This window comes from Herpailurus yagouaroundi, unplaced genomic scaffold (genome assembly GCF_014898765.1).
Source record: "Herpailurus yagouaroundi ecotype Mexico unplaced genomic scaffold, PumYag 100, whole genome shotgun sequence".
In the NCBI taxonomy this organism is placed as follows: domain Eukaryota; kingdom Metazoa; phylum Chordata; class Mammalia; order Carnivora; family Felidae; genus Herpailurus; species Herpailurus yagouaroundi.
The window spans coordinates 54,848,493-54,874,926 of record NW_024412391.1 but is presented as its reverse complement, the minus strand read 5'-3'; the positions used below and the strand labels follow the sequence as shown (position 1 = coordinate 54,874,926).

Here is a 26,434-nt window from a genome sequence, read left to right as displayed (position 1 = left end):
GTTACTTAGCGTGCTCCTCACCTAATACATTAGTTATTTTCCTGTCTTATAGGATAGTACATGGTATGAAATAGAAGATATGTGCGATTATGAATCAGATTACACACATAAAGCTCTTTGCACAGAACTTGGAACAGAGTAAACATTTGTTAATTTTATGTGATGATAACCTCTGAAAAAATATCTTTAGATACTAAGAATACTTACAAGGATGCCAGGGAGAGTGAAAGAATGAAAATATTTTAAAAGCGGCAATGAGACTTGTTGAGTTTAAGGTGAAGGAAAAAAGTGACAAAGCTTTATTACATGAACACATGACAAAATCTCAACAGGAATTTGCTAAAAATTTCTAGTATTTGTGTCTTTTATGCTATACCATGAATTTTGCATTGGTTTTGTTCAAAATAAAAATCTCTTATGTCATATAAAAATATATTCTCAGTAAGATGGCATCATGTATATAGGAGAATTTCAATGCACTTTAGCAGTTTTGCTATGCTGTACAGATTTTGGATAACTCTTAAATTTGAATATTTTTCCCTACAAAAGGATAGGGGAAATCCTGCTCTATGTATTTAAAATTCATGTAGTCCATAACCTTGCTAAAGAAGCCATGATTGTGGAATGAATCTTCAAATTTTATGTTAGCTTTATATTTCTACATAATTATAGCCTTGATTCATAGCCCTGTTCAGAATGATGGTTCTAGGAGGAATTAGAGCTCGATATATCTATAGAAGATAGATATAGATATAGATATATCTATAGAAAAAAGTTTATGCTTTTCTGAATTGCTAATAACAAATTATTTGGTAGTACCATCTTCATATGTGGAAGTCATATACTATTATTTGCCATTACTCTATGAAATGAAATCCATCTGTGTTCAATTTGGGACAATGAGACAAACTACAAACTGGGAGAATATCCATTTTACAAATATAAATGAAAAAGGATTAGTATCTTCACGTATAGAATTTCTAAAGAGTGGGAGAAGAAAATAACAAAATAGAAAAATGGGTAAATGACATGACAAGACATATTACAGGAAAAGAAATACAAATGGCCAATAAAGATGAAGTAATGATTCACTTTAGTGGAAAACAGGAAAATGATAATTAGAAATACAATGAGATACTTAATCCACAGAAGACAAGAGTTAAGATAATTCTGGCTTTGGTAAAGGAGTGTATATGTTGGTAGTGGTGAATTTTATAACCACATTGGAAAACAACTTGACATTCTCTTAATGTAATCATGCCCATTTCCTGTAATCCAGCCATCTACACCTACTGTGTAACCCAGAGAAACACCGTAAATGCCATGTGCACTCAAGATGCCTGCATGAGTTTTCAGTATAGCATTGTAAAAATAAAAGCTAGGAACAAACACTAGAGAATGGGTATTTTAATATAGTTGTACAATGAAATAGTTTATAGCAATAAAAGTGAATGAATTACAACTATATGCAAAAAAAAGGATACATTTTAGAAACAAAACATTCAGTAAATTAAAGGAAGTAGCAGGAAATGATATACAGGATGATACCATTTTATTGCACTCATTTTATAAGACTAAATCAAATACTGCTTGGTGATAAATTTAGGAATACATGAAAAAAATAGGGTTTGTTTAGAAAACACATGGAAATGATAAGAACTAATTATAAGATAAGAATTTTGCCTGTGGAGTGTGAAATAGGGGGAGAATCATACAGTATTAATAATACTTCACTGACATTGTAATATTGAGTTTTAATTGAGTGGTTTTCATTTCATAATCTTTTAAAACTATTTTCTATAATTATAAGAAATGCTAGAAAATAGAAAAATAATTATGAGTTGATATGAAGTATTATTTAAAACTGATGTAACTACTGCCCATAAACACAAACTAGGTACAGTTGATAAAAATATTTGACGTCTGAATAATTTTAAAATAGGTAAGTCAAAAATTCTGTATATCATGAACATTCATAGGTCAGTATGTGTGTGTGTGTGTGGTGTGTGCGCACGTGTGTGTGTATGTGTGTGTGATTTTCCCCTTAAATCCATGAATATGTTTATGACAGTTACCACATATTTCATGAAAAAAATGGGTGCAGTCTCTTCTTTGCATTCATAATGTGACCCAAAATAAAACTGAAATGAATCATCTGAGATGACCTCAGATGAATATGTTTACACTCTGTGATATACTAGTCACCATGAATTTAAGTCATATAAAACCCATATGTGGTAGGTTGAATAATGGCCATAAGTTCACATGTGCCCTTTTACAATTGACTTGACTGTTCTTCAATCAAGAGATGGAGTCTATTTCTCCACCTCTGAACATTGGATAGACGGGTCCAATGCTGTGACCAATGGAATGTGGCAGAGTGACTTATTTTGAGTTCCAGAGCCTTGGCTTCAAAAGGTCTTGCAATTTCACGTTCCTGAAATTGCCATGTAAGGACCTGGTCTGGCCCACTGGAGACTGCAAGGTTGTGTGGAAGGAAAATAAAGGTGCTATTGCCAGCCCAAACTGAGTGTCTTCAGGTGACCCATGTGACTGTCCAATCCAGCTGCCTCCTCCCCTAAACATATAGCCCAATAAGTGAGCCCAGGATAAAGAAACAGTGGAGTTGACATATATTGGTGAGAAATAATAAATAAGCCATTAATTTTGTGTTGGTTGGTTATGCACCAAAGATAAACACCAAGGAAAGCTGAATTTTACCAAAAACAGAAAGAAGAATCCATGACTTGGATTCTAAACCTTCCTTCACTTTCTGATTCAAGTATTCTGACCAAATATTTAGGTAGCAAGGGGCATCTGATTATACATGCTTTGTCATCTGAAGTCAAAACATATTTAATTCAGCATTCTATGTAAGGTTAAAATTCCAGCAATTTGCTCTCCTCCATTTTGGTGAGTAACAGCTACGTAGCAGGTGCTACCAGTGTTTCTTTAACATTTACTGAATAAATAATAAATGTTGAAAAGTCTTACTCTTGTTGCTGGCTGAGTATTGGCTTCCAATTCTATACAGAAAATGCCTCAGGTGGCAAACAGTCAAACTTGGTTAATGTTTTTCCTTTTTTTTTTTTTTTTCCAAAAGATCTGCCCAGGCAAGATAATAATGTTGAAAAGGTAACTAAAAAGAAGGCATGACAAATTAGATTCCAGAGTTCAACAACAAGGAGGATGTTTCCTAAAGGTCAAGATACATTCTAATGGTGGTACTTGATATGATTTCAGTTCGAACCCTGGAGAAAGTTGCTAAGGATCCGTCCAAAGATATCCTCTTTGGATGCAAGTGGGATTTTCTGCACTCCAAACTGAGTCCCCACCCAGGGTCCCTATGATCTAAAGCATTGCTCCCATCACTTAGCAGGGCATTTTGGTGCTTTGAAAAGAATGCACACTATTCCCAGCTCCTGAATGGCTCAAGTCTATGTGTCCTCTGACACTGAATGTGTCCCTAAGGTTGATCTCTAGGACCCACAATCAGTGACTATGAGACAAAAGAGTACCTCTCTGTGAGTTTTCAGGTTATTTATTTACCTTAATTTCACTTGTTTGTTTTAACCTTACACTTCAATATGACACTTAATATGACACTTAAAATAAAACAGGAGTTGGGATGGAAACGTGAATATCAGAAGTGATTTTGACAAGAGCATTAAGCCAAATATTCCCATATTGTTGAATAATCACATTTAATGGCATTTTTATCAGGATTTAGTTTTCAGATATGACTTTTGTGAATTAGGCTTATTATTTTTACTAGTATTTTTATTTCAAAAATTTATGACCTTTTAAATTGGGTAAGTCAATGCCCGGGTGGCTTGATCAGTTTAGCATCTGACTTTGGCTCAGGTCATGATCTCGCAGTTTGTGAGTTCCAGCCCCATGTTGGGCTCTATGCCCATAGCCCAGAGCCTGGAGCCTGCTTCAGATTCTGTGTCTCCTTCTCTCTCTGACCCTCCCCCACTCATGCTCTGTCTCTCTCTCTCTCAAAAATAAACATTAAACAAAATAAAGAATAAATAATAAATTGGGTATTTCTCTTTCTGGGTATTTTTAATTTTATGGTTTTCTATTACTATTGTGAAAAATTTTCCATTTACAAGGAATGTATTTAAATTTTAAAAGATGAGATAATTAAAGAAAAATATTGAGATGAATCAAAGTGACTTGCAGATATATCATTAGTTGTTTTTTTTTTCTTTTCTACAGAAGTAGGTTCTTTCCAAGAAGTTCCTAATCCTAATGAAAAAGGTTACACAATCTTTCTCATGACTCTATCAGAAATAAAGTAAGCTGCTGTATATTACAGCCATGATTTTATTTATCCATATATTCTTTTTATTAGCTTGACTTCCCAGATTGAGGAATGAGCCAGCTATGGGAAGTGAGTATGTCTATGAATGCTTCACTTAGGGCCTTGGAGGTTATGGGAAACGGTTTAGATTTTATTCTACGTGCATTTAAACCTATTTAGCAGTTTAACTTAAATTTGATCATGGTGTTATACATATAAAACATACTGGAAAGTATCAAGAATAAAGTGATGAATATTTAGGAGTGCACTGTAGTAGACCTAACAAGATAAGCTAGCACTTTCAATTAGGATTGTGACAAGGGGGATGAAGTTGAATTAGTATCTTAGTGTAGAAGCAACAGAAATTGCTGAGTGTATGTGGGTAGCAAAAGAGAGGGTTAAAACAAGAATGACTCCTGGATTTATGAAATGAGTAAAAGTGTCTATGGCACCTATTTATTCAGATGTAAATCTACTGAGATGGAAAAAGATATGTAAGAAAAGGCATGAAGGGCTCACTTTTGCACATGCAATTGTATGATGTGCCTATGCCATTCAAGAGAAGATCTTAAATAGGTAATAGAATGTGTGAGTCTACAGATGAGGTTAGAGGTCTGCTCCAGGCATAAAAATGTGGGAGTCAACACAACATCCATAGTGTCCAAAGAAGTAGAAATGAGTAAGGGTGGATAGAGAAGAAAGCAGGATCCAGGCCCTAAAGAATGCTAACGGTGAGGTGTGCCTGGGTGGTTCAGTCAGTTAAGCATCTGACTCTTGATTTCTGCTCAGGTCATTGTCGTGCAGTTTGCAGGTTCAAGTTCCAGATGGGTTTGAATCCTGTCCCTCTTATATACAGGATCGTGGCCTTGGGCAACTTACTTGTCTTCTTAATGTCTCAATTTCCTCATCTGTTAAATGTGACTTAAAGTAGCATATTCAGTATAAAGTTGTTGTATTTAAGGAAATAATATTTACAAACCACTTAGAATACTAACTGCAGCATTTTTTTTTCTAACTGCAGCATTTTAAAACTAAAATTACCTATGATATTTATTGGTAAAAATTTAAATAAATGATGACATAACCAAAAAGCTTATATATGGATGTAGTTTAACTGAAGCTTTCTGATTATTTTAGTAATAAATCTATAAACAAAAAAATCAGCAACTAAACTCCTAGTTCTGTTCCTTTCTTGCTAAGCTAGGCAGATGACATGATTATCTATGCAGAAAATTGGAAAGGATCAACAAAACACTCTTAGAACTAATAAGTGATTAGGGCAAGTTTACAGTATACAGCATTAATATAAAAAGTCTATCATTCTCCTACATACCAGGAATGAATGGAACTTGAAATTTAAAAGTGCAATGTCATTCATATTACAACTAAATAATAATAATAATAATAATAATAATAATAATAACAACAACTCAGGTAATAAATCTAACAAAATACTGTATGTACAAGATCTATATGAGGAAAATTATAAAACTGCAAGAATGAAATAAAAAACTAAATAAATGGATAGATACTCCCTATTTATGGATATGAATCCATACTGTCAACATGTTAAGATATCAATATTGTCAAGATGTCAGTTCTTCCAACTAGATTCAACGCAATCAACATCAAAATCCCAGCAAATTATTTTGTGATATCAACATACTGATTCTAGTTTACATGAAGAGGCAGAAGACCCAGAATAGCCAACACAATTTTGAAGGAGAAGGAAAATGCTGGTGGACTGATACTACCTGACTTCAAGCCTTACTGTAAAGCAACGTTGATCAAGGCAGTGTGGTATTGGTGAAGGAAGAGGCAGTTATATCAATGGAACAGAATAAACAGCCAGGAAATTGACGCACATACATACAGTCAACTGATCTTTGACAAGGGAGCAAGTACAATGCAGTGGAGCAGAGTCTTTTCAACAAATGGTGCTGAAAGAAATGGACACACACACACACACACACACACACACACAAATGAATCTAGACAGACATTACACACTTCATTAAAAAATACTCAAAATTTACTAAAAAATCACAGATTTAAATTAAAAAATGCAGAAGTATAAAATTCCTAGAAGATAATATAGGAGAAAACATAGATGATCTTGGGAATAGTGGAGCATTTTTGTACATAACACTGAAGACACAATCCAAAGAAATAATTTATAAGTTGAATTTTTTAAATTAAAAACTTCCACTATGCAAAAGACGGTGTCAAAAGAATGACAAGACAAGCCACGGACTAACAGAAGAGATTTCCTAAAAACACATATGAGGGACTATTATCCATAATATACAAAGAACTCTTAAAACTCAACAATAAGAAACCTACCCAATTTTTTAAAATGGGCCAAAGATCTTAACAGACACCTCACCAAAGAGCATATGCAAGTGGAAAATAATCCTAGGAAAAGATTCTCCACATCATCTGTCAACAGGGAAATACAAATGAAAACAATGATGTATCACTACACACCTATTAGAATGGGCAAATCTGGAACACTGCCAACACCAAATGCTGGTGAGGATAGGAAGCAAAAGGAAATCTCATTCAGGGATGCAAAAGGGTATGGCCATTTTGGAAGACGGTTTGAGGATTTCTTACAAAACTAAACATACTCTTATCATATGATCCTGCAATTGTGCTCCTTCATATTTGCCCAGATGAACTGAAAATTTATGACTACATAAAAACCTGTACAGGAGTGTTTATAGCATTGCTATTCATAATTGCCAAAAGCAACCAAAATTTCCTTACATAGGTTAATGAATAAACTGTGGTATACACAAAAAAAATGGAAAATTGTTCAGCACAGAAAAAAAACAAAAGGGCTGTGCATCTATAAAAAGACATGGAGAAAGCTTAAATGCATACTACTAAGTAAAAGAAGACAATCTGAAAATATTTCATACTATCTGATTCCAACTATATGATTTTCTGAAAAGGCAGAACTATGAGCACAGTAAAAAGATGAGTGGATGTTAGGGACTAAGGAGCACACAGATAACAAGCAGAGCACAGAGGAGTTTTAGGACAGTGGAAATTCCCGGTATGATACCATAATAATAGATATCTGTTACTATACATGTGTCCACACCACAAATTTTCAACACCAGTAGAAAACCATAAGGTAAATTATGGACTTTGGGTGACTATGATGTGTCAACCTAGGTTCATTGATTATAACAAATGCACCACTCTGGTAGAGGATGTTGGTAATGGAAGAGGCTATCCATGTGCAGGGGCAGGAGGAGTATGGGAAATCTCTTTCTTCCCCTCAGTTTTGCTGGAAAACTTCAATTGCTCTAAAAAAATAGTTCTAATTTTTAAAAACTCATGGTTTCATGACATCAGTTCCGTTACTTTACAGTGACACCTCAAATAAATAGAAGCCCCTGGACTCTGACAGCACAGCTGGGGGAAGCATCTCTCCCATCCAAGGTGTGCTGCTCCCTGTCACTGCCAACAGCATTCAAGTGTCTTTAACTGAAGCTTTGACCTCTCTCTGGTTGTCCAGACCTATCTCTTACATATTTTTTTTCTCAGTTTCTATTACAAAGCTCTGAACAGGTAATCTTGGCTTAAAGAACGAAAAGGCTTCACGATATAGGATTAAAAATAATATACGTTCACGAAGGAATGCAGTAATCACAAAGAAAAAAAAATCAAGTCACAACACATAAACATAACCAGTAATAAACGGTGGGTGTATTTTCTTACCATCTACTGTCTCTGCTTTGAATTGTGTGTTTGTGCAGAACAGATTAATAACCCTACCAGCAAGAAGATAACTATGAAATCAATAAACATAATCCTATCAAATAAAACTGAACCCGGTGATCTATCCCCATTTCTGGCTTTTCCTACCAGATTCTTCCCATGTCAGTTCATGGGTAACTCCATTCTTTTATTTCCTCACACCAAAACCACTGGAGTCTTTCGTTTTTTGTTGTTGTTGTTTTCCCATTCTTCTCATTTGACCTGTCAGCAAAGCTTACCTTTTCTACTTTAAAATTCCTTCCTGAATCTGACCACTTCTCACCTTCTTTGGGATGCCAGCTTCTCTCACTTGCATGTTTACAATAGCATCCTAACTGCTATCCTTAGTCCTCTTGCTACCCCCTTTCATTTGTCTTCAACTGAGCCATCAAAGTGATCTTAAAATGTAAGTCAGGGGGCGCCTGGGTGGCGCAGTCGGTTAAGCGTCCGACTTCAGGCAGGTCACGATCTCGCAGTCCGTGAGTTCGAGCCCCGCGTCGGGCTCTGGGCTGATGGCTCAGAGCCTGGAGCCTGTTTCCGATTCTGTGTCTCCCTCTCTCTCTGCCCCTCCCCCGTTCATGGTCTGTCTCTCTCTGTCCCAAAAGTAAATAAATGTTGAAAAAAAAAATGTAAGTCAGCTTATATACTTCCTGTGCTCAAACTCTCTGGGTGGAATCATTTCAGCTGGAGTAAAATGGATAATAACAAGACCAAAAGGAGCTATGTGCTCTGACCTCTGCTACTGCTCTGACCACATTTTCTACCACTTTCCTTCTTGCTTATTCAATTCCAAACATGTGCAGTATTCTAAGAACATGCTGGGTACATCCCACCTCAGCATCTTTGCACTTGACGTTGCCTTTATCTGCTCTTCCCCAGGAATCCACATGGCTTTTGCCCTCATATCAGGTCTTAACTGAAATGCCACCAGCCTTTGCTAGGTACCATGTTTGAGAAAAATTTTGCCTTCTCCATCTCTGATTTTTCACCATAGTACTTAGCATTATCTAATAAACCATATACATGAATATAAATATATGTGTATATGTATATAAATGTTTGTCTGAGTTACTGTCTGCACCCTCCTCAACTATCGCAGACAGAAACTAGGGAGGCCCATAGTCCCTACCCTGGCTGTATATGACCTGTCAGCCTGTACAATCCCCTCCCCTGGAGTGTAGTTGAAGCCTGTGACTTGCTTCTAGTCAACAGAATATGGCATAGATGAAGATATAGCAGATGTAATTAAGGTCCTAAATCAGTTGTTTTTCATTTGATAAAACATAAGATTATCCTGGAGGAGCCTAGGTTGATCAGCTGAAAGCTCTTAAAAGAGGGGTTGAGCTCTTCCTGAAACAAGTTCCTCCTTGCTGGCTTATGAAGTACACAGCCATGTTGAGGAAGCCCATGTGGCATGGACGTACAGGCAGCCTCTGGGACCTGAGGGCAGTCTCCAGTCAAAAGCCAGCAAAAAGCTGGCGCCCTAAGTCATACAGCTGCAAGGAAATGAGTTCTGTCAACAACGTGAATGAGTTTGAAAGTGGATTTTTCCGTAGTTGAGCCTCCAGATGAGAACACAATCTGGCCAATACTTACCTTAAATGCAGTCTCTTGAGACGCTGAGCAGAGTTCTGAGCAAAACTACTCCTGACCTCTTGACCCATGGGAACTATTAGATAATAAATGTGTGTTGTTTTAAGCCACTAAATTTGTGGTAATTTGTTACACAGCAATCAAAAATTAATACACTGATTAAAATCTAATCTCCACAAAGACAGGGCTTTTGCTCTGTTTTTACTGGGGCAGGTGTTCAGTAAGTGTTGAATAAACGTTTCTGCCTGCCATTTAAAGCATTAGGCAAGCTGGTTCTATCTTCTGTGGGCATTTTTTTTACCTCCTATCAGGATCCACACGTTGGGCTGTTGTTACCAGGCTCCTCTCATCACTTAAACAGTCCATGGTCTCCCCTGCTTCCAGACTTTTCACTGTACTCTCCCTTTAGTCAAGGTACATTCCCTCCATCTTCCTCCCTACTTGTCCAAATTCTACCCAGCTCTTGCACACATCTTCAGCAGATACAAATTGGTTTACCATGCAGCAGTGATGTGTTTCTATTTTAATGATTTAAACTAAAAACTGGAAATTAGATTTTACGTTTTTTCCAAAGTCTTAATTCAAAGTTTGGGGCACCTTGGTGGCTCAGTTGGTTAAGTGTTGGACTTTGGCTCAGGTGATGGTCTCACGGTTCGTGAGTTCGAGCCCTGCATCGAGCTCTGTGATGACAGCTCAGAGTCTGGAGCCTGCTTCAGATTCTGTGTCTCCCTCTCTCTCTGCTCCTGCCCTGCTCTCACTCTGTCTCTCTCTTTCTCTCAAAAATAAAGCTTAAAAAAAAAACTTAACAAAGTCATTGCACGTTCTTTTGGAATCAACTCAAATTATTTGGCCAATAATAACCAGATATTCTCAGGTTTATTTTTTTCATTTTTTGTAATGATCTTGTTTTAAAAACATTATTTTAAATTTGTGTGTGTAGTTTGTGTATGAATGCATGTGTATAATACACATGTATACAATTATTATTGATAAGATTCGTTACTTAAATACCAAGTATTATGCTAGATTCTGTTGACTCTATTGCCTTTACTCCTTGAATACCAAAACAATCCCCATAGGATGTTTATTCTCCTTTTTGCTGAGGGAGCTAAGCTAAGAGAGCTAAGATGTGGTTGTTCTAGAAAAGTTCCTGAAGGCCGCATAACCATTTGGCAGAGCTGGGAATGACACTTAGGTTATTTGACTTCATTATTATTTTTTTTTTCAACGTTTATTTATTTTTGGGACAGAGAGAGACAGAGCATGAACGGGGGAGGGGCAGAGAGAGAGGGAGACACAGAATCGGAAACAGGCTCCAGGCTCTGAGCCATCAGCCCAGAGCCTGACGCGGGGCTCGAACTCACGGACCGCGAGATCGTGACCTGGCTGAAGTCGGATGCTTAACCGACTGCGCCACCCAGGCGCCCCAAGGTTATTTGACTTCAAAGCCAAGGCTTCTTCTAGTACCTTAACTATCTCCTCAATTAAGTAAGAAGTTATATGAAACAAAATACACATAGGATCAAAATATCTGTAAACAGCATTTAGTATTATCTTATAGACCTATACACTTACTAAAAATAGCTACTCATCTTTGACTTTGCAATCTTCCTTTTAAAGGCTCATCAAGTTTATACATTTTTTTTTTGGGGGGGGGACAGAGAGAGACAGAGCATGAACGGGGGAGGGGCAGAGAGAGAGGGAGACACAGAATCGGAAACAGGCTCCAGGCTCTGAGCCATCAGCCCAGAGCCTAACGCGGGGCTTGAACTCGCGGACCGCGAGATCGTGACCTGGCTGAAGTCGGACGCTTAACCGACTGCGCCACCCAGGCGCCCCAAGTTTATACATTTTTAAAGCTACTGATGGAAGACAATTAAACAACCACAAATTCACAGGCATATATTAGAACAAATTACACTTGGCTACTAGAAAAAAAATGTGTGTGCTGTAGGTTAGTGAGAAATGCATGAATAAAAGAATGTTTTCTGTCAGATTTCCTGTGAATGAAAAATTTAAAAACAAAAGCATGAGTTGGTGCTCAAAATATTAACCAACCTAGCTAAAGAAATGTACAAGGATATGGACTGACCACTGCACACACTAAATAAACCACTATGCATTTGTATAGCAGTTAGTTATATTTATAAATAGCCACAGCACCCCTCCCTTACTTCATATTCTTGCATATAGAAGCTAAAGAGAATAGTAGGATCATTCTCATTTTAGTTTTTCGATGAACCCCCATACTGTTCTTCAGAGTGGTCACACCAGTTTCCATTCCCACCAACAGTGCAAGAGGGTTCCCCTTTTCTCTTCATCATTGCCAACACCTGTTTTTTCTTGTATTGTTAATTTTAGCCATTCTGACAAGTGTGTGGTGTTATTTCATCATAGTTTTCATTTGTGTTTCCCTGATGATGGGTGAGGTTGAGCATTATTCATGTATCTGTTGGCCACCTGGATGTCTTCTTTGGAAAAGTGTCTATTCATGTCTTCTACCCTGTTATCCACCAATTGCACTATTAGGTATTCATCCAAAGGATACAAAACTACAGATTCTACAGATTCAAAGGTGCATGCACTCCAACGTGTATAGCAGCATTATCAACAATAGCCAAACTATGGAGAGAGCTCAAATGTCCATCGACTGATGAATGGATAAAGAAGATGTGGTATACACATAAAATGGAATATTGGTCAGCCATCAAAAAGAATGAAATCTTGCCATTTGCAACAATGCAGGTGGAGTGAGACTGTATTATTCTAAGTGAGATAAGTAAGTCAGAGAAGGACAAATATCATTTGATTTCACTCATATGTGGAATTTAAGAAACAAAACAGAAACAAAACTTATAACCTAAGTACAAAATAACATAAGGTCAATTTTCCATTCTGTGTGTGCTTGTGTGTATGTGATTAAAGTTGTAAGTATAGCCAGCAGCGTGTTTGCTTAGTGTAGAAGGATTGTTATCATGCAAATCTATGGCATTTGACTTACATAATGAAGCAGTATAACAGAAAGCCTCCAACCAGCCTTCTAAATAAATAGAGAAGAGTCACAGGGCTACAAGTTGATGTTGCCAATAAATACAACATTAATTTATAAAAGAAGGGATTAATTGCTTCAATGACACTGATTCTAAAGATAGCTTCAAAGAAAAATGATGAGAACATTGTGTCCCCATAGTATAATCACTGCAAGTCAGTAACCTCTGATTCCTATTGAACGGAGTCACTCAGGCCATTTATTAGGCTTCTAAACTCCTTATGTGGGCAAAGAATAGTTTTACTAATACTATGATAAATGGTAAAAATTCATGTAAAGTTCTAAGAAATGTGAGGAAAACACAAATTTGAAATTCATAATTAAGAATATAAAAACTGGGGTGCCTGGGTGGCTCGGCTGATTAAGCGACCAACTCTTGATTTCGGCTCAGATCATGATTTTACAGTTCAGGCATTCAAGTCCCACATCAGGCTCCTCACTGACCACGCAGAGACTGCTTGGGATTATCTCTCTCCCCTCTCTCTCTCTGCCCCTGCTGTGCTCTCTTTCTCTCTCTCAAAATAAGTGAAATAAACTTAAAACATTTATTAAGAATGTAAGAGCTGATAACTAGTTTTTTAAATTTTGAATTTAAATTAAAAAGTAAAAGAATTGATAACTAGTCTTTTTTTTTTTAACTTTAGAAAACGTGGAAGAAAAGGCTGCTTCACAAGTGAAATGCTGATCATAAAATACTTGCCCAGTCTTTACCATATAGTTATTGACTTCCAGTCAGAGAAGACTTATTCAGTGTTAACCATGGAAATTCAATCATTAATAATAAAAATGATGATAATACCTTGATAATAATAGCAGTACTAATATTTTAAATGATAATTATAGAATAATCATATTAATATGAACAATGATAATAACTAAATTGTATCAAGGACTTGCTATGTGGTACCCTTTGTGTCATTGAATTTATCCACAAACCATAAGAAATAGATAGTATTAGTACACCATTTTAAAGAAATGTTTAATAGGCATATCACAGTCAATGTTTACTCTTGAAGAATAGGCTACATGTGTACCCAGATGGGCAGGAATGGGTTCTGTAAAGAGTAGGTGAATAGACTGAAACATTTTGCCATTATGTCTTCCCTCCCCTTCATTTTACTTTTAAATCACAGATAATTCAGAGGTAAAGTATTGAAACCATTAGTCTTTTCAAAACATTTTTGTAGTCAAATTAGTAAGACCTTTTATTTTGGTCTTCACATTTCTCAAAGTACTTTTGCTTCATTGTAAAAATATCTTTTATCTAAATTCCTTGAGGTGAATAAGTATTGCTATCATTACATGGAAGAAAATGTTGCTAGATAATTAAGAGCTACAGTGTCAGACTGAGTTTGTATCCTGACTTGTTCAGTTCTTTTTTTTTTTTTTAATTTTTTTTTTCAACGTTTTATTTATTTTTGGGACAGAGAGAGACAGAGCATGAACGGGGGAGGGGCAGAGAGAGAGGGAGACACAGAATCAGAAACAGGCTCCAGGCTCTGAGCCATCAGCCCAGAGCCTGACGCGGGGCTCGAACTCCCGGACCGCGAGATCGTGACCTGGCTGAAGTTGGACGCCCAACCGACTGCGCCACCCAGGCGCCCCCTGACTTGTTCAGTTCTTAATTATATTAATTCAAACTAGTTTTCAACCTCTCTGTAGCTCAAAATTTTTTCATTATACAAATAATAATAGTAACCAGATCATGAGTCACACTGATATATAGATTAAATGAAGTAATAGGAGTAGGGCATTTAGAACATAGTAAAATCTAGGTGTATGTTAACTCTCATTTGGCAAGTAAACGACCTAAAGAACAGAGTCCAATGTCATAGAGTCAGAGCTAAAAACTCATAATCATGACTTTTAGATTCCACATTACTGCTCCTCTATATCCACCATGCCAATTGTTTCCAAACTTGACTTTTGGATCCTGAGGTAAACCAAAGAATTATTCCAAGGGATCTTCAATTTCATAAAAGTGATAATAATAATAGGATATAATAGATATTAAGCTTGTACTGTATGTTAACCACTATGCCAAATCTCTTATACAGATTTTAATTTAATCAAAATCCTATTAGATAGATATTATTACTTATCCATTTATAGATAAGGAAAGTAAGTCTAAGAATATTTAAGTTGATAAATAACTGTCCAAGGACACAGTAGACACTGTCCTGGGTTAGAAATCAAATTCAGTTAATGTGGCTTAAAAGCTCAAATCTTAACCACTAACTTTTACCTACTGACTTAACATAAATAAATAAATGGACAGCATCTCACCATTAAAATTCATCATATTCAAAAGTTGGACACACCACACTGTCGTCCACTATCCCATCATCAAAGAACCTCAAATGCAGTGTAGTTCTCCAAGCATATATTCCACTTGTTTATACCATGGCTGCCTTAAAGAACCCACATTTTCCATTTGTTTCTGGAGCATTTAAGATAAACTACTACAATATACCCAAGAGTAGATTCACTAAATGGTACTGGTTTCTTTCATACCTATAATTGTAATATCTGTCCTCATGCAGAGTGTGAAAATATATACATATTTTTGGCATGTATATTTCCAAATCTCATTGAATAAGTGTAATTTAAGCTTCATCATTTTGCTTGAAGTTGTATTCTCAAGAAAAGATAAAAGTACATAATACATAAACTTTATTTAGTGCCTATTTAGATGCACTATTTATTCAATTAGATGATATCTAGTATCCTGATACTAAGATTTTATGCTTCATTTTTTTAAATTTGCATGACTTTTAAAGTAGAAAATATATTCAGGTGGTGCAGAAATTTTAAAGGTAGTAAAGAATATTAACTTAATGGAAAATCTTCCTCATATTTCTTAATCCTAGTCATATAATTCACCTTCCCACAGGCAACCATACAGTAAGTTCTTATTACCTTTCCAGATATATTTACATATATTTACATTATATATATAAACTTACATATATACATATATACATATATATACATATACATATGTTATGTATATGTATATGTTATGTATATATGTATATACATATGTATATATGTACATATATGTATATATGTATATGTATGTATATATATATAAACTTATATATATATATAAACTTATATCAACTGTATATATAAACTTATATATATAAACTTTTATAAAGTGTATATATAAACTTATATATATGCATGTATATACATATACATATACATACAGATATATATGTATATGTATATATGTATATATAAATTTCCCCTTCCCCATTTTTATATTCATATGCCTTCTGTGGTGGTGCCAAATTGTTTTCCAAAGAGCTTGTTCCAATACGGTCATTACTAACTTATAAAACTGCCTGTTTTAGTTTTTCCATCAATACTGGGAGAATATTTGCATTTATGTTTCATGCTTAAACAAGGTTACATATGCTGGGCATGTTGGCAGGCTGATCAGCACCAAAGTTAAACAATATAAACCTTAATTTAAAAGAATAAAGTTATGTGCATTAACTCTTTAGTGATAAGAATAAAGATTTTGTTAACACGCATCTAAGATCTGAAACAATAAATATACACCCAAAAGCTTTTGGAAGTTCTTGGAAGAGAAGTTTTAATCATCACAGAAGGTTAAATTATAACTTAAATTTTTCAGTTGTAGAAAAATCTCAGTGACATCAGTGATTTTATTTCTATAGAATCATTATCTTTTGTGGGCAATTGATAAGATGTTTTAATCACCTTAAAAACCTAAGAAGAAAAAAATCTCAAATGGCAGGATATCTGCCGAAAACTTTTTAAAAAATTATTTGTTTCCTTGTTGAAAGCCAACTATGTGACTGAATATTTCCTCATAAATATCACGCAATATAATTTGTCCAACAAGTCTATGAGGTTAATGATATAAATACATATTTAAACACCAGAAAAATGAAACTCCACAATATTAACTAGCTCCAGGTGACACAATTAATATGGTATGGTAAGTAAATGAATAGGTAAATGTTTCCCATAAGTACTAGTCACAAGATAAATAGACAAAACATTGTTGAATGAAAAGATTAAACATATGATAGCTGTATAATTGTGCTAAGCCACCTAAAAAAATATGTCTTACCTCTAAAGCAAATGACAAAGAAGGAGTGAAAGGCTTCAGATGACCAAATCTACACAACATTAAGAACACCAAGCAACGGAAAGTTTCCAGTACAGCTGCCTTAGGTCTGAAATAAATATCATTGACATGTATTAGCTTTAATATGTTCTTTGTATGTTTACATGTTATAATTCATAAGATGAAACACATTTTTTTCTAATTTTCAAGAAATACACGGTATGTTAATGTATTTAAGGAGCATGTGCCTCTGAAGTTGTTTGAAAACAGCCATCACACTAAGAAATAAAATGCATTTTCTTTTTAAAGAAAATCAGTTCCTAATCAATCTATTGCTTAGTTTGAGCACTGATGAGTTAGGATGAAGCATACGCTCAATTAATAAATAAAATATCAAAGAACTAAATTTCTAGGATCCAAAGTAAATGAGACTCCTGCCACTCACTAAATACTTTTATACTTCATTCATTTCATTTCATTTTTATTTTTTTTTAAATAATGTGGATTATTTATTATTGAGAGAGAGAGAGACTGCACAAGCAGGAGAGGGTTAGAGAGAGAGGCAGACACAGAATCTGAAGCAGGCTCCAGGCTCTGAGCTGTCAGCACAGAGCCCGATGTGGGGCTTGAAATCACGAACCGCAAGATCATGACCTGAGCCGATGCTTAACCGACTGAGCCACCCAGGCGCCCCATACTTCATTCATTTTATTTATGTATTTATGTATTTATTTATTACTTCATTCATTTTAAAAATGACTTGCAGGGGTGCTTAGGTGGCTCAGTGGGTTAGGCTTCCAACTCTTGGTTTTGGTTCATGTCATGATCTCACGATTTGTGAGATGGGAGCCGCATGTTGGCCTCTGACCTGACAGCATGGAGCCTGCTTGGGATTCTTTCCCTCTCTCTCTTTTCCTCAGCCCACCCCCCTCTCTCTCTAAAAATAAAAAATATTTTAAAAAAGAGAAAAAAATGACTTGTAAGGAAGATTTTTAACTCTTCTAAAATAATGAACTGTCAATTTCTGAAATATTGGGAAAACGGATAATGTATGATTATGCCTAATATGATAGGTAGCACAATTATAGCCCTTTGTTATCTATTTTGTGACGTTCATTTTTTTGTATGCATGGTATTCTTAAAATTCAAACTCTAAAATAAGTGAACTAAGCATGTTTATGTATTTGAAACAGCATCAGATATCAAGCACTGGTAAGTGTTTACAAATTATCTTGTAATGATTGGAATGAACAGCTTTTTTTATTAGCATAAAATAAGCTTCTTATGATATTCATTTGTTGGATAAATATTTTTTGTAACAGGTAAATAGTATTGTTATGACAAGTGAATTTTTTGACTAAAATATTCTTGAATTAATCTCATAATACAGACATATTGTTTAGTTAATTTAGATTATAATGGTATAAAGAAAAAAAGTGAAGAAAATATAAAGTAGTATATTTATTTAACTTAAATATTTCTTCTGCATCTATTTTTAATTTTTTTAATGTTTATTTATTTCTGAGAAAGAGAGTGAGAGAGGGAGAGAGAGTGTAAGCAGGGGAGGGGCAGAGAGAGAGGGAGACACAGAATCCAAAGCAGGCTCCAGGCTATGAGGTGTCAGCACACCTCATAGTGAGCTCATTGGGTGTGAGCCCAATGTGGGTCTCAAACTCAAGAACCATGAGATCATGACATGAGCCGAAGTTGGACACTTAACTTACTGAACCACCCAGGCACCTTTGTTCTGCATCTATTAATTATGACTGTTTCTGTAAAACTGAATACAAATTTTTATACAAAAGCAGAGAACATTTTTTCGAGTATTTTAAACTCAGTTAAAACAGGGTAACAATTTTTGATTTGTTTGTATTCAAGTAATGTGACTTATCTTTTTGTGAATAAGATATAAAATCAAACTAAAATTTTTCTCCTTGTAAAATGATGCTATATAATTGGTATAAGCTATTTTTTAAAATTGGTATCTGGGTAGGTTCCAAAGGAAAGAAAAGGAAATTTCTATTTTGTCTTATTTACTTTTTTAAACTTCATTTATTTACTTCGAGAAAGAAAGAGAGAAGGCACAAGCAGGGGAGGAATAGAGAGAAAGAGAGAGAGAATCCCAAGCAGGCTCTGCACTGCCAGTGCAGATCCTGACTCAGGGCTGGTCCCACAACCATGAGATCATGACCTGACTGAAATCAAGAGTTGGATGTTCAACCGACTGAGCCACCAAGGTAGTCCATAAAATTTCTATCGTAAAACACAATTAATTTCTATTAATTATATTCTATTCTTTGCTTTTTAATCTTTTATATTGTGAGAAGAAATCTACATCTAAAGAAATATATAAAACAGAAATGTGCAATTTGATAATTTTTAACAAATCAAGAACCTTGTAACCACCACTCAATATCAGCACCCCCAAAGAGAACTCTTACCTCCTCAATACTTCTACCTTCCCTCTATCTCAGAAAGAATCAGTACCCTTTTATGATAATCATATTCTCTTTGCTCTGTTTTAAATTTATATTTTTACCACATTAGCATAAATTTTTAAAAATTCCTGTATAGGTGTTTCTTTTTACTTTTAATAAATGGGATTGTATTGTATGCACTGTGTGTATCTAGCATCTTTCACTTAGTGTTAATGAGATGCATCTTTGACATTGCATGTAGCAGCAGGTCATGCTTTTCACACTTGTATACTGTTCATTGTGTGAATATACTGATATTCATGCATCGATCTACCTTGTAAAGGACATCAGGACTGTCGGCTACACTTGTTTATTATGAAAAATGCTGTCTGAACATTCTTTTCCGTGCCTTTAGACTTCCAGGTAAAATTGTTTATATGTTGAAATTTAGTAAAATCTTCAGTATTTCAAGTTAGTTATCACAATATAAACTCTCCCCTCAGTGTGTGAGCCCTTCATCAGTAGGGATTGTCAATACTTTTAATGATAGTCATGTGGGATAGAAGGTGTTTTCTACTCATAAAATTTGCAAACAGCATCTCTGATTTGAAGATTTTATTTTTTACTATCTTAATGAGGGTTAATTATTGAAGAACTGACTTTCGTAATGTTATTGTAGTCTAAGTAATCAATTTTATCTTTAGGAATAGGGATTTGTGTGTACCATTTAACATTTTTACCTACTTTAAGGTTATAGAGATACATTACTATGCTATTTTCTGGAATATTGGTTTTCCATTCACTTGTAAATCTACAATCCCCTGGCCCCAGGATTAACTTTTTATGGTGTGAAATATTTGTCAAGTTTATTTTTCTTATTCCTATGTGGAAATCCAATGTTTCCAAGACCATTTATTGAAAAGACAGCCTTTTCCCATAGCTCTGCAGGGACACCTTTGTCACAAATCAAGTATGTATGTATATATATATATAGATATTTCCTAGGTTCTCTGTTTTAATCTTTGTGCCAATAAAGCATGTCTAATTACTGTAGCTTTATAATAAATCTTGATAGCCAGTAGTGCAACTATTGCCATTTTGTTAAATCTCAAGACTGTGTTGACTATTACAGGTCCTTTTCATTCCCATATACGTATGTCTTAGAAATGCCTACCCAATTCCAGAAAAAGCCTTTTTACAATTTTAATTCCAACTATATTAAATATGTAAGTCAATTTGGTGAGAATCGTAATGTTTATAATACTGAGTATTACAATCTTTGAATATAGTTATCTCTCCATTTATTTAGTTTAATTATTTTTCATAATATTTCAATAGTTTGACAATGTTCTATAGAGATATTTTACTCATTTTTTAAGTTTTTATTTTAATTTCAGTTAGTTAACGTGCAGTGTTATATTAGTTTCATGGGTACCATAGAGTGATTCAACACTTCCATACATCACCCAGTGCTCATCACAAGTGCACTCTTTAACCCGCATCACCTATTTCACCCATCCCCACTTTCCACTCCTCTCAGGAAACCATCAGTTTGTTCTCTATAGTTAAGAGTCTGTTTCTTGGTTTGTTTCTCTCCCTCTTTCTTTTTTTCCCTTTGCTCATTTGTTTTGTTTCTTAAATTCCACATATGAGTGAAATCATATGGTATTTGTCTTTCTCTGACTGACTTATTTCTCTTGGCATTATATTCTCTAGCTCCATCCATGTCACTGCAAATAGTAAGACTTCACTCTTTTTTGTGGCTAAATAATATTCCATTATATGCATATAAAATATATCATTATATATATCATCATATGGAATATGTATTATTACATATATATGTCATTACATATATGTAATATATATCATATCTTCTTTACCCATTCATCAGTTGATAGATTGCTTTGATCCATTTTGAATTTATTTGGTGTATGGTGTATGTTTCATTCTTTTGCATGCGGCTGACCAGTTTTTCCAACACCATCTATAGAAGAGATGAGTTTTTCCCAATGAATATTCTTTCCTGCTTTGTTGAAGATCAATTGACCATATAATTATAGGTTTATTTTTGGGTTTTCTATTCTGTTCTATTGATCTATGTGTCTATTTTTGTTCCAGAACCATACTGCTTTGATCACTACAGTTTTGTAATATAACTTGAAGTCCAGAACTGTGATGCCTCTAGCTTTGTTTTTCAAAATTGTTTTGGTTACTCAAGGCCTTTTGTGGTTCCATATACATTTTAGAATTGTTTTTTCTAGTTCTATAAAAAAAAAAGTTACTGGTATTTTTATAGGGATTGCAATGAATGTGTAGATTGCTTCAGGTAATATAGACATTTTAATAATATTTGTTATTCCAAAGCATGAACCTAAAATATCTTTCCATTTCTTTGTGTCATCTTCAATTTATTTCATCAGCATACAGTTTTCAGAATACAGGTCTGTGTCACCTCTTCGATTAGGTTTATTACTAGGTACCTTATTATTGTTGCTGTAATTATAAACGGGAATGTTTTCTTAATTTCTCTCTCTGCTGCTTCATTATTGGTGTATAAAAATGCAACAGATTTCTATACATAGATTTTATATTCTGTGACTTTACTGAATTTATCAGTTCTAGCAGTTTTTTTGTTGGAGTCTTTCAGGTTTTCTATATGGAATATTAGGTCATCTGCAAATACTGAAAGTTTTACTTCATCGTTACTAATGTGGGTGCATTTTATACCTTTTTGTGTCTGATTGCTATGGACTTCCAGTACTATATTGAATACAAGTGGTGAGAGTGAACATCCTTGTCTTGTTCCCAACCTTAGAAGGAAAGCTCCTAGTTTTTCCCCATTGAAGATTATATGAGCTACAGGTCTTTTGTAAGTTGCCTTAATGATGTTGAGGTATGTTCCCTCTATTTTTATCACTTTACGACACTTTTTTTAAAGTCTATTTCTTTATTTTGAGAGAGAGAGAGAATGTATGCAGGAGGGACAAAGAGAGAGGGAGAGAGAGAGAATCCCAAGCAAGCTCTGCACTGTCAGCATGAACCATGAGATCATGCTCTGAGCTGAAACCAAGAGTCAGACACTTAACCAACTGAGCCACCCAGGCACCTGTGAGGGTTTTTATCATGAATGGATGTTGTACTTTGTCAAATGCTTTTTCTGAATTTATTGAAATGATCATATTGTTCTTACCTTTCTCTTACTGAGATGATATGTCATGTTGATTGATTTGTGAATACTAAACCACCCTTGCAATCCAGGAATAAATCTCAGTTCATCGTGGTGAACATTTTTTTAATGTATTGTTGGATTCTGTTTCCAGTATTTTCTTGAATATTTTTGAATCTTTATTCACCAGAGATATTGGCCTGTAGTTCTCTTTTTTGGTGGAGTCTTTATCTGGTTTTGGTATCAAAATACTACTGGCCTCATAGAATGAATTGGAAGCTTTCCTTCCTCTTCCTTTTTTTTTTTTTTTTTTGGAATAGTTTGAAAAGAATAGGGATTAGTTCTTTAAATGATTGGTAGAATTCCCTGGGAAGCTTAGACCTGAACTTTTGTTTGTTGGAATTTTTTTTATTATTGATTTTATTTCTTTGCTGGTTATTAGTTTGTTCAAATTTTCTATTTCTTCCTCATTTAGTTTCAGGAAGTTATATGTTTCTAGGAATTTATTTACTTCCTTTTGGTTGGTCAATTTGTTGGCATATACTTTTTCATAATATTCTTTCATAATTGTTTGTATTTCTGTGGTATTGGTTGTTATTTCTCCTCTCCCATTTGTGATTTTATTTGAGTCCTTTCTCTTTTTTTCTTGATAAATCTGGCTAGAGGTTTATCAATTTTATTGGTTTTTCAAAGAACCAGCACCTGGCTTCAATGATCTGTTCTATTGATTTTAAGTTTCTGTATCATTTATTTTAGCCCTAATCTTTATTATTTTCTTCCTTCTGCTGGTTTTAGGTTTGTTTATAGTTGTTTTCCTAACTCCTTCAGGTACAAGGTTAAGTTGTTTAGTTAAGATTTTTCTTGCTTCCTTAGGTAAACCTGTATTGCTGTAATTTCCCTCTAAGAACTACTTTTGCTGCATCCCAAAGGTTTTGAACCATTGTGTTTTGATATTTATTTCTTTCCATTCACTTTTTTTCATTCCTTTGTTATTTATTTTTTTTAATTTTTTAAATTTTATTTCTTAAATTTACATCCAAGTTAGTTAGCATATAGTGCAACAATGATTTCAGGAGTAGATTCCTTAATGCCCCTTACCCATTTAGCCCATCCCCCCTCTCCCAACCCCTCCAGTAACCCTCTGTTTGTTCTCCCTATTTAAAAGTCTCTTATGTTTTGTCCCCCTCCCTGTTTTTATGTTATTTTTGCTTCCCTTTCCTTATGTTAATCTGTTCTGTGTCTTAAAGTCCTCATATGAGTGAAGTCATATGATATTTGTCTTTCTCTGACTAATTTCGCTTAGCACAATACCCTCTTGTTCTATCCACGTAGTTGCAAATGGCAAGATTTCATTCTTTTTGACATCTTCTTTATCCATTCATCCATCGATGGACACTTGGGCTCTTTCCATACTTTGGCTATTGTTGATAGTGCTGCTATAAACATTGGGGTGCATGTGTCTCTTTGAAACAGCATACCTGTATCCCTTGGATAAATAACTAGCAGTGCAATTGCTGGGTCGTAGGGTAATTCTATTTTTAATTTTTGGAGGAACCTCCAGTCTTTTCCACAGTGGCTGCACCAGCTTACATTCCCACCAGCAATGCAATAGAGATTCTCTTTCTCAGCATCCTCGCCAACACCTGCTTTTGCCTGAGTTGTTAATGTTAGCCATTCTGACATGTGTGAGGTGGTATCTCATTGTGGTTTTGATTTGTATTTCCCTGATGATGAGTGATGTTGAGCATTTTTTCATGTGTCAGTTGGCCATCTGGATGTCTTCTTTGGAGAAGTGTCTATTCATGTCTTTTGCCCATGTCTTCAACTGGATTGTTTTTTGGGTGTGGAGTTTGATATGTTCCTTACAGATTTTGGATACTAACCCTTTATCTGATATGTCGTTTGCCAATATCTTCTCCCATTCTGTCGATTGCCTTTTAGTTTTGCTGATTGTTTCCTTCACTGTGCAGAAGCTTTTTATTTTAATGAGGTCCCACTAGTTCATTTTTGCTTTTGTTTCCCTTTCCTCTAGAGACGTGTTGAGTAAGAAGTTGCTGTGGCCAAGATCAAAGAGGTTTTTGACTGCTTTCTCCTCGAGAATTTTGATGGCTTCCTGTCTTACATTGAGGTCTTTCAGCCATTTTGAGTTTATTTTTGTGTATGATGTAAGAAAGTGTTCCAGATTCATTCTTCTGCATGTCGCTGTCCAGTTTTCCCAGCACCACTTGCTGAAGAGACTGTCTTTATTCCATTGGATATTCATTCCTTCTTTGTCAAAGATTAGTTGGCCATACATTTGTGGGTCCATTTCTGGGTGCTCTATTCTGTTCCAGCGATCTGAGTGTCTGTTTTTGTTCCATCTATGCACTTTTTGATTTCTTCTTTTATTTCTTTATCTATTCATTGTTTATAGCATATTATTTCACCTCCATGTATTTGTGCTTTTTGCAGATTTTTTCTTGTGGTTGACTTCTAGTTCCATACCATTGTGGTCAGAATGGGTACATAGTATGACTTCAATTTTTTTCAATTTATTGTTGCTTGTTTTGCAGCCTAATATATGATCTATTCTGGAAAGTGCTCCATGTGCACTTGAAAAGAATGTATATTCTGTTCTTTTAAGATGGAATGTTCTGAATACATCTGTAAAATCTATCTGTTCCAGTGTGTCATTCAAAGCCATTGTTTCCTTGTTGATTTTCCATTTATATGATCTATTGATGTAAATGGGGTATTAACATCCCCTAGTATTATTGTATTATTAGCAACTAGTTCCTTTATTAACTATTTTTTGCATTTTTTTAAAAAACTTATTTATTTTGAGAGAGAGAGAGAGAGAGAGCAAGCATGAGTGGAGGAGGGGAGAGAGAGAGGGAAAGAGAAAGAATCCCAAGCAGGCTCTGCATTGTCTGCACAGGATCCAATGCAGGGCTCAATCCCTTGAACTGTGAGATCATGACTGAGCCAAAGTCAAAGTCAGATGCTTAAACAACTGAACCACCCAGGCACCCTTGTTTTATGTATTTGAATGTTCTCCTGTTGGGTCCATAAATATTTACATTTGTTACATCTTATTGTTCAATTGTCCTCTTTATTGTCTCCTTTATTATTATATGCTGCCCTTCTTTGTTTCCTGTTACAGTCTTGATTTAAAGTCTCTTTTCTTGGAGTGCCTGTGTGGCTCAGCTGGTTACGTGTTTGACTCTTGGTTTCAGCACAGGTCATGATCCCAGGGTCATGGGATCAAGCCCCATCTCAGGCTCCAGACTGAGTGTGGAGCCTGCTTATGATTCTCTCTCTCTCCCTGTGTCCCTCTCCCCAACGCATACTCTCTCTAAAACAAAACAAAACAAAAAACTATACTATTGGTATTAGCTTATTGCTACCTCTCATAAGTATATGCAACCAATAGAATTATAATCTTTAAAATGTGAGATCCTGATTCTTTGGATCTGGGTTAATTATTTCAGAGGGAACTGTGACCTATTTTTCCATTTTATTAGTTCATGGCTCTGTCGGTACTTTACTTCTAGTCTAGAAAAGTAGGGATAGAGAGCCCCCCCAAAATAAATTATAAACACAAGTGTTTATAGGTGCATGTTCTAAACCATCCCATTAACCAGCATGTTCATTTTGATCTTGATGATTTGGTGATTGATAAAACTCCAGAATCTGCTGTTATTCCAGAACACCAATTAAGCATTCCTTGGGAAAGTAACATAATATTTAATATAAATTAAGCATGTGTTTCCTGGACTTTTATTTTTACAATTTCCTGAAAGTAATGGTATTGGTTACCTACTTAAACAATTACACTACAACAAAGATAAGATGTCAAGAATGACTGAGTTTTTTTGTTTTGTTTTGTTTTGCAGTTTTTCACCAAGTTACAGTATATGTAAACTGTAGAATACGTGAATTTGGGAGTCACATTGCTTGGGTTTCTACTGTGGTCTATCTCTTACTATCTGTCTGTCTGACTTTCTTAGCCTGTAAAATGGGCTTTATAGTAATTCTTATC

The 26,434-nt window shown here is 35.0% G+C and overlaps 1 protein-coding gene across 6 annotated transcripts in view; it reads right to left on the bottom strand.

The window, feature by feature from the left end:
* The window catches only part of AGMO (alkylglycerol monooxygenase), a 395,634-nt gene that overhangs the window by 138,181 nt on the left and 231,019 nt on the right, over positions 1-26,434 (bottom strand). For 4 of the 6 annotated variants that reach the window (XM_040472529.1, XM_040472533.1, XM_040472532.1 and 1 more), the window contains 2 exons: positions 16,831-16,936; positions 9,659-9,661 (listed from right to left, as the gene is read on the bottom strand). In XM_040472529.1, coding sequence (XP_040328463.1) covers positions 9,659-9,661; positions 16,831-16,936 — 109 coding nt within the window. The remainder of the gene's footprint in view (positions 1-9,658; positions 9,662-16,830; positions 16,937-26,434) is intronic. The other 2 variants (XM_040472531.1, XM_040472530.1) reach the window with 1 other exon arrangement.